General features: G+C 31.3%; 1 protein-coding gene across 1 annotated transcript in view; it reads left to right on the top strand.

Moving 5' to 3' along the window:
- Positions 1–9,970, top strand: part of FANCL (Fanconi anemia complementation group L) — a 75,223-nt gene that overhangs the window by 38,188 nt on the left and 27,065 nt on the right. Inside the window, exon 8 of the mRNA XM_011363933.2 lies at positions 1,244–1,312. Coding sequence (XP_011362235.2) covers positions 1,244–1,312 — 69 coding nt within the window. The remainder of the gene's footprint in view (positions 1–1,243; positions 1,313–9,970) is intronic.

Raw genomic sequence — 9,970 nt, forward strand, 5'->3', positions numbered from 1 at the left:
ATTATTTTTCCAGTGATTATTGCAGTTACACTCTTACATGCATCATCTGATACTTTAATTGTCTAAAATAGAGCTCCCTCCTTAATTTCAGCCAGACCTTTTTTTCTCCAAATTAGAGCATTGTTATATTTTTATATCGTTTCCTATATACTTGCCTTCATTATCAGTTCTACATAGAATCCATTAAGTCAGAGTGTACATTAAGTTTGTTTCTAGCCAGCTGAATTAAATGTTAATTCTTTTCAAAGCATTGACTTCAGATGAAGTGATGTTTGTTAAATTCTATAGTGATAATTTTTATCTTCTTTTGCTTATTCAGCAAAGTAGTGAAAAATAAGCTGGAAAAAATGAAAGTATAAAACTTATTTTAAACATTGTCAAATGAAAGAAGTTTTCCTAAAACTAATTTTCCATTTTCGCTTTTTAATGGCAAATAATGAGTATTTTTTAGTTACACGTGACTTTGAAAAATCTAGAATTGGATTTTAGAGAATCATGTAGTATTATGTCTAATAACAAAGTTGATTTTAAGAAAGACATTTTGTTAACTTCAAAACTTGATTTGTCCTTATGACTCACTTTTTGTAAAATTGTTGACTTAATTTTCTATTAACTATGAAAAAGTTTTTCTTGCTTAAAACTACTACTTTCTTCTTTCCTTAATAAGCCAGAGGCATTTTTTTAAAATTAATCTTCTTGCGGATAGTAATTGCTTAATTGTGGAAAATACTTTTTCAAGTTGATAGTTTATATTTTTTTGCATTTCTTGATTCTTTTAAAAGATACTACTTCTTTAAATAGTAATTGAGGTTATTTGAGATTAAATTTTAGATGGAAAGGAAACTAATATCAACTAGTTTGAGCTCTCATTTTAAAGATAAAGAACCTGAGATCCAATAAAAATGAAAAGGACAACAGAAAGTAAAAACAGAAGAAGAAATTGAAATCCAGTGTGATTTAATCCTCGGATCACGTTAGCAGCTGACCCAACAGTGACTTAATTCATTACTCTTTACTCAAAACTGATTGGTTTGTTACCTCCAAGTCACTAAACTTTGTACCTCCTGAGCATAACTTGACTATTAATCAGTTCTCGACATCTCTATAATAGAATCAAAATATTTATAATACATTTGCATTTATAATACTTTTCCTAATACATGCAGTTTTTTTTTTCCAAAAATCTCTCATGTGAACTTGTCACATAGAAGCAAAAATGACCTAATTTTGTGCTTTTTCATAGTATCCTGCAGAATCACCAGATTGTTTTGTGGATTTTCCTGTTTCATTTTCTGTTTCCTGGACACCACAGGTACATTCTAAAATTTATTTTAAGTAGTTAAAAAGCACATTATATTTACCCGTAGAGTGGTCATTATAGGTTATATTCATTTTTAAAAATTTTTCTTTAAGCATTTATTTATAATAAATGTGCTTCTTTTATATTTTCTAGTAGTTAGTGTTCATTTTCTCTGTGAACGCGCACACGGATGCACATGTGCACACACATGTAAACACACCGTCCAGCTTTTAGATCTTTATGCTTCGTTTTAGATAAACATGAAGAAGCTCTATTGATAGAAATTTTCCTTTAAATTTAAATTCTAAAAGATGCTTTATAGGGCAGTGAGCAGTAAGTAGAAAATTGGGTGAAATTTTTCAGATCGCTAAAACTTTGAACATTGGTGATATAATATCAGAATCGTTTTCAGAGGAGAAAGAATTGTGACTGATAGTATAAACCCTACCATTTCAACTCAGTTTTTATTGTTTTAAAGTGTTTGTCCTTTGTTCATCCTTGAACTTAGACTATTTTCTTTTTGTATATGCCTTGAAACATCATACTTTGAATATAGAATATAGGAGATGCTTTCTGATGCTCCTGTCAATTGAGTTTCTCAGTACATTGATGATATCTAACAAGATAATGTTTAGAAGTGCATCGTAAACTGTAACGTGTAGGTTAAGGCGGTATGATTATCAGTAGTACCATCATCAACATTATATGTATGCAGTTTCTAAAAAGCTGGCAGAACGGTCTTTAAGTTCAAAGAGTAACCTAATGATGATGGTCATGGTCTTTTCACTAAGTAAATTGTGCCAGTTGATAGCAAATGGTGAGAACATGTCTATTCTTATGCAAAGAAAAAATCCTAGTAACATTTTACAAATAGTTTCTGAATAGAGGCTACCTATATTTTTTTAATCAAATTTTGATAAATTCAATTAAAAATTTATGCTTACATTTTAAATTATAAATATATAAAGTAATTGTCTTATATAAACTTAGTAAAAACAAAAAAAGCCTAATAGGATTAGTCTTGTGAAGATTCAAATGGCATTTTAACCATACCTATATATTCAAAAATTATTTTTCTCATTTTCTTTAAAAACAAAAAAGTCTTCCTTCTTCCAATGCAAATTGAGGAAACAGCAAAATAAAGGAAAGGAAAGGAAAAACCCAGTGATTTGTTTCTGTCATTTTGTTATATATTATAAATAAGAAGTACTGTGTTGATTTTTTAAAAAAGAATTGAAGTTACATGTAAATTGTATACCTTTCTTGTTTTTTAATATGCATGGTCTATTTGGCTCTATAAGCTTTATCTGTGTTTTATGTGGGATCATGAGATGACATTGTACCTCGGATGTACTACTCTTTTCATATATGCTATTTCTAAATTATACTTGAACATTTATCAAAATCCAAGGTTGAAGAATATGTTTTTGATGAGTTTCTTAGTTTTTTTTTTTTAAATGTAGATAACCATATAAGTTTTCCCCAGACTTTAATCTGTGAAAAAAGTTTACATCTCCACAGAAAGATATATTTACCTTATTCTTGAGATTTAGCAAAATTAGTTTGTGATGCTGCTAGACTGGAAAATCTTTGAAGCCAATTCTTTTAAAATTTTGTATACCTACTTAATACTAGCTCAAGTGCCTTGCACATATAAGCATGGAATAAGTGTTTATAATACTAATTCAAATTCAAGTTTTAGATTTAATTGGGTCACACAATAAGTTTTCTGTTGTACTAGCGCCAAGAAAATAGAATTAATTAGTAGTAACTGGAATGTCGCAAACTATTTTTTAAATTTTAGAATGTACTAAAATTCTTAGCAAAGTACAGATAAAAATTTGGACAACTTTTTATCCACAACTCAAATTTGACAGATGTTAATATTTTGTCACATTTTCTTCAGATATGTATTTCTGTCTCAGAAATAAAATGTTCTTAGAGCAACTAAGACTTACCCCTCTTCCCTCTTGCCTTTCCTCTTTCCCTCTCTTCCTTTCTAGAGGTAACCTCTTCCCCGAAATTAATGTGTATGCTATCTGTGCATATTTTTTGCTGCATTTGTTCCATATTCTGTAGCATTTGCAGTCTGACTTTTTTAATACAACATTGTGAGATTTATCAATGATCTTTACATGTGTAATACATTTAGTTTAAATGCTTTACAATATCATTCCATTATATGAATCCGAAAGTTAATTTATCTGTTACCTGACTGACAATGTTGTTCAGTTTTTTACTAAATATCTTCAGCAGACATCTTTACACACACACACACACACACACACGTGTGTGTATATATATATATTTTTAAATACACGCATGAGACTTTTGATGTGGGTTATGCCTAGAAATAAAAATGCTGGGCTGTAGGGAAAAACACCTCTTTGAGCTTACTAAACATTGCCAGTTGCCTTCCCAGATTGATTGTATAAATTTATACTCATACCGAGCAATGCATTGTAATTCCTATTTTCCCAAATATCTTCCAAATTTTAGCCTGATTTTAGTCTGATCTTAATTCTTATCAAGGATTGATAATCATTATTATTGTTTACAATCTTTACCTACTTAAATTTTCTTCTTATAAGCATTCTTCACATATTGTGGATACTATTTCTTTGTTGATTATTTTGGGATGTAAGTATCTTCTCCCTGTGGCATGTTTTTTTTAACTTTGTATGTGATATTTTTTTGTTGATCAGAAGTTTAACTTTCAGTGTGGTCACATTTATCAATCTCTTGTGATTTCTGCTTTTATATCTTGAATGGGAAAAATCTCATATCTTATATTCGTCTATAGTTCTAAAAGTTATTTATTTAAGTATTTATGTATGAGATAGGAATCCATATTTATACTTGCCTATTTTACATATGCTCATAGAATTTGGATGTGTTGTCTTCATTTGTGGAGATCTAGGGATGATTTTAATTTTTTACACATGCTATTAAACTTTAGAAAATTTTCAAAAGAATTTACCTATTCTTTTAAAGTCTAGCTGTACAGTATAAGCTTTTTGGTGTTGTTACCAGCGATATGATCTCGAGTCTTTTAGACATAAGAGTGTTGGCAATATTCGTTTGTGTTTTGAAGTAAGAAGCAATATTAGACTTCTTTGCTGTTTTTGATCTTTTTTCATTGACTTGTTGGAAACAATTCTTGTGGGAGTTATTTTTTTCTTTTGTAACCATTTTTAAACAATTGTGGTTCTTAAGCAAAATAAATGTTACTCTTGTAGTCTAAAAGCAAACTTATACTTGAGACGGTGAATAGGTTTCAGATAATTGATTTTTAAAAAAAATAAAATTCCTTGTCTGCTTTTGTACATTTCCTCTTTGGATTCAGTGTTTCTGGACTTTAAACTTGGAAGATCTTTATTTTTCTTTCTTTTTTGTAAAATAATAGACATGGCTTTGTGGCATCCATATTAAAAATGGGTAATTTTCCTTATGGTCCCTGTCTTCCTGCTGGGTTGATAATGTTTTGATGTATTTTTCTTTTGCTCTGATGAGAGGTCTGCTGCTGCTGCTCTGACATATTCATTTGGATGAATAATTATAACTTGCACAATGTCAAGCTGAAGATGGTAGGGTTTTGTGCGTCATGACAAGCCTAGTAGCCAGTGCAGGTGTCTCACAGCATGATCAGCAACAGCCAGTGTATTCTGGCTCAGAGGAGACATTTAGAGTAGTAAGAAATCAGCAGCAAGGGCAAGGCTGCTGCTACTACTGCTGCTGTGATATGTGCCAAAGAAACACAAAGTGCTTCTCAAAGACAAGTACACCTCTTCAGATATTTACTTTGTTTGCTCAATAAATTTTCCCGTATAGATTTTAGTATAGAATGTAAGGGCATGTCATGGTTTTTATCTTATTCTGCTTTCTACTTCTCAACATCACAGTGCTCTAAAATGTATCTTTAACAATCTGCTACATACTAGTCATATATGTGAATATTGTTGACTAACAAGACCATGGCATGCCTTAATGTAAGATTTTAAATGCATCGATATTAGTGATTTTATAAAAACAAAATTCTTTTTCCTTTTCTCCAGGTCACTGACCAACCCAAAATGGATCTTTTAATTGCACTTCTACCTAGAAATGTGCCATTAAGTGCAGGCTTGGTGCAGTATCCTTGCCAAGGCAGTTGGGATTTTCAGATTTGGTATGATAACAGTAAACAGTTGTCTTTATATTTTTTATCATAAAATCTCAGATTCTTGGAATAATGCCATGAATGCAAGAAGAGCAAAACGAATGATACAGCCTCTGGCTGATAATCTGATGGTGAATGAAGAATTTGTAATTAAAGGAAACAGTCCTATTACATAGCGGGGAGCACACTCTGTTAGAGCAGCATACTAGCTTTAGGGTATCCTAGGTTCTGTTCACAGTTCAGCCATTGACTTAATTGTATAATTTCAAACAAGTCATGACTGCCATTTACCTCAGTTCATATGAAAATAATGAACTTTTTCTCTTTCACAGAGATGTTAAGAAAAATTTGGTTTAAGACAAATAATGTCAGGGGGGAAAAAACCTTCAATATCCACTGTAAGAGTCCTGTGGAAGTTCTTTTCTGACCTCCTGGATTGTCTGTCTTTCCATTTTTCTCTTTGCTGTCTTTACTGGAGAACTCAGTACTGTATTTTTGTTCACTTTTAAATCTGTCAATTAAATATGCTTTTACCTTCTGGGTAATCTTACTGTTGCCACAATGATATAGGTAAAAAGACATCAAAGAGATCAAAACAAAGAAATTTAATTCATTATTGAGTTTATGTGATATGGTAGAAAAAGTTAGCAATGTGGTCTACTGGACTCAGTAACATATTACTTGCTTTTTTTTCTTTTTTAATAACATATTTTTAAGTACTCTGCTGAGAGAAAACCAGCAAAATTTAGAATATATAAAATCATCTTTAATGCCTTCGTTAGCATTGCGATCTCACTGATTAATGTGAGTTTTGAAATTATGTTCATCACTTACCACAATATTTCATTTTTTAAAACATTGATAATGCTGTGCATTTATTATTCCAGGTAATGCTTAGAATCATTTAAGCTTTTAGTTACAATTGGGTTTATGTTAAGAACCAGTATGTTTACAGTCTAGGAACTGGTTATCTTTACATTTATTTAAGTCCTTAAGTTAGGTTTCTTAATCTACATATTGCATATTTTTGTTGAATCCATTCCTAAGTATTTTAAAGTTTTTGTTGCAGTTGCGAATGTGACCTTTTTGTATTATATTTTCTACTTTATCATCAAATACGGACAGGATATTAATTTTCTTTAAAAGTTTTAACTTTCATTAAAGTTATATATGAAGAGTTAGGTTTATACTTTTTTTTTTTTTCCGTTTTTTTGTTTTGTTTTGTTTTTAAAGACAAAACAGCATTTCCTAGTCTCCTTCCCATCTTTTTCTCCTTCCCCAGGGTCAACTACTTTTAATTGTTAGCTGATCCTTCTGGTGTTATAATACAATTTACATTATTACATGTTCTTGTAATTATACTACCTTTTGTTTGTGGCCTTATATTTATACTACTTTTGTTTGCTTTAGGCATTTTCTGTTAACTTCCCAATGTATATAATGAGGAGTTTGCTCTGTTTGTCCCCCCTCCACACATGCCCCCACTTCAGTCACATGCATATTTCCTATCTTCCTGTTCTCCCCAAATAGTTATATCGTAATTTTGTTTATGTCAGTATTCAGTGTTTACATTATTATGGAGACACACACACACTCTCTCACACTCACTCACTCATTCACTCTCACACTACGCAGAGATAAGCCATGTAGTTATTTTTTTCTTGTTCTGGTTTTAGTTATTCCTAGAGTTAATGATTGTCTTACTTTTTATTTCCTTAGTTTTCTATGTATTCAAAACTCATTCAACCCCCAATTTTGCATTAGTTGTCTAAATCTATTCTTCACCATCTACATTGGATTTTCTATTACCTTTACTTCCTGGCAGATTTTATCAGCTTTACCTAAAAACCTTCCTGGTGAGTTTTCTTAACACTTCTACCATCATTTAATTTCTAAGAGTTTACTTTATAGATATACTTTTGTCTCTAGAGATATTAATAATTTTATCTTTTTTCCCTTCTGTATAGTTTCTTTTTTCTTGAGTTTTTTCCTAGGTTTATTTATAATTTTTGATTATCTGCTCATAATTAAAAGTCAGGTATAAAAAGCAGTTTGGAAACTGAGTGCATGAGTGGGGCTTGTCAACTGTGAACTTCATTATAGAGTTATCTGAGTGGGTCTCATAGTGAGGAACCCCAAATGCCAGTAGTTTTAGGTCTTTTTAAGTGGTTGATGGATTGGTCAGATTTCTTGGAAAAGACTCTTCTAGCCTTCTGCTTGGCAGTCACTGAGTAAGCTGAAGACACTCCTCTGAGGTGCAAGTGGACCAAGGCAGGTGGGCAGGAAACTGCAGCTTGCGTTAGTAAGCAGTTAACCTTGTGGCATTCTCTCCTCATAGGACTGAACATCATACAGCTGTAAAAGAAATGCTTATAGGGTAAACCTCAGTAACCACAGAGCCAGTAATGAGGGTGGATTTGGAGCTGAGAGGCAGTAAATGATATCCTAGCTATCATTTGGCAGTTTCAGACTTTTCAATTTTGGACATTTTAGTTGTATGTAGTAGTTGATCTTTTTTTCCCTCCAAGTTCTGTTGTTTGTGTCAGATATGTACAAAAATTTATTGTATTCTATCCATTGGCCTCGTTAAACTTTTATCTAATAATTTATCAAGAGATTCATTTGGATTTTTGGTGAACATAATTACATCATTTGTAAATGATAGTTTTATTTCCTCCTTTCCCATCTTTACACCTTTCGTTTTCATCCTACTGCTGCGGCTCAGGTCTTCAATACAACGTGGAATATAAGTAATATTATACACAAGTCATTACATAAGTAATATAATACAAGTCATTCTTGTCTTATTCCTGATCTTAAAGGAAAAAAACTTGGTTTTCATCATTGGATTTCATAGCTAGATTTTTGTTATATATTTCTTGTACTGAAATTCTTTATCAATGATTAATTGATTATCAATGATTATTTCTATTTCTAGTTGGCTAAGAGTTTGTTATAAATGAAAGTTGAATTTTATCAAACGTATTCTCTATTTTAAGGTAATCAAATGGTTTTTTTCTCCTTTAGTTATTTAATGTGGTAAATTATATTGTTTGATTTTCTAGTATTAAACCAATCTTGCATTCTTGAAATAAACCCAATTCGCTCATGGTATATTTTATAGCTATCAATGAATTGAATGATTACGATCGATCTGTATATCTATCTATCTGTCTATCTATCTAATCTTGCCAGATTTCATTTCTTAGCTCTACGCTCATAGAGCTCTCCTGCTTCCAAATTTTTGATTTTGTTGCCTTTCCAATTCACCGTGCTTTTGTGAGATTATACTGTAAAGGAAAACAACAACAACATAGTTTTACTGAGTTTTGGTGAAGGAGTGAAATTAGATTTGTGTATTTAATCCACCTTCCGTATCTGGTAGCTTTAACCCTCTTTTTATATAATTTTAAATGTGTAGTTTTTACTTTATTTGAATTCTGATGTATAAATCAGTTGTGAACATAATGTTAATTTTTTTTTTTTCATAGCTTTCACCAGTGTGCTGCTAGAAGTATTGAAATTTTAAATAAGTATGCTAAATGTGAATGGTGTTTTACGTTTCTAAGTAGAGGCAAGTGACAAAAGAAATCCTGATTTATTTTCCCTGCCCACTTGTGTAATTTAGAGGAGATTAGTGTGGGAAGTTCGGGGTGCTCTGGATATTCATAGAACGTAGGTAAGGTAGAGGTCTCCCAGGGAAGTTATATCCTATTTTTAGTGCTTTATTAGATACAATTGCATAGCTGTTATGTCAAGTCTGTCTTCTCTTAATAGTTATCTTCTAAAAATACATAAACAGAAAAGCAAGAAACAATAGTTTTCAATAGGAAAAAATTTAAATGCACAGACATTTATTGTTAACTGTCTGAGGAGCACTGAGGTAGATCCTGAGGATGTTACAGTGAATTAGACAGGTTCCAATACTCTAGGATAGGCTTTCAGGAGTAACTTAAGTCTGATAAGGAGCGAGAGATTTAAAAAGATAATTTCTGTAAAATGTGTCAAATGATATGATGAACCATTTTGATAAGGTAGAAGAGGCACATACTCTAACTCGACGTGGTCAAGCAAGTTTTCTGGGTAAGCTGTTTTGTTGATAGTAGTTATTCTAACTCTAGGATATGATGTGGTATCATAATTTTGATTTGCATTTCCCTGAGTGATGTTGAGCATCTTTGATATACTTATTGGCCATTTGTGTAGCTTCTTTGGAGGAATGTCTGTTGAGTTTCTTTGCCCGTGTTTGAATTAGGTTGTTTGGTTTTTAGTTGTTGAGTTTTAGGAATTCTCTGCATATTCTGAATGTTAATTCCTTATCAGATATACGATTTTAAATATTTTCTCCCATTCAATGGGCTGCCTTTTTACTCTGTTGATATTGTCTTTTGATGCAACAAAATTTTTAAATTTTCGTAAAATCCAATTTATGTATTTTTTTTATTATTGACTGTGTTTTGTTGGCATATCCAATAAATCATTGCCAAATCTACCTGATCTTAGCCAGAAGG

Source organism: Pteropus vampyrus, unplaced genomic scaffold (genome assembly GCF_000151845.1).
Source record: "Pteropus vampyrus isolate Shadow unplaced genomic scaffold, Pvam_2.0 Scaffold91, whole genome shotgun sequence".
Taxonomy (NCBI): Eukaryota; Metazoa; Chordata; class Mammalia; order Chiroptera; family Pteropodidae; genus Pteropus; species Pteropus vampyrus.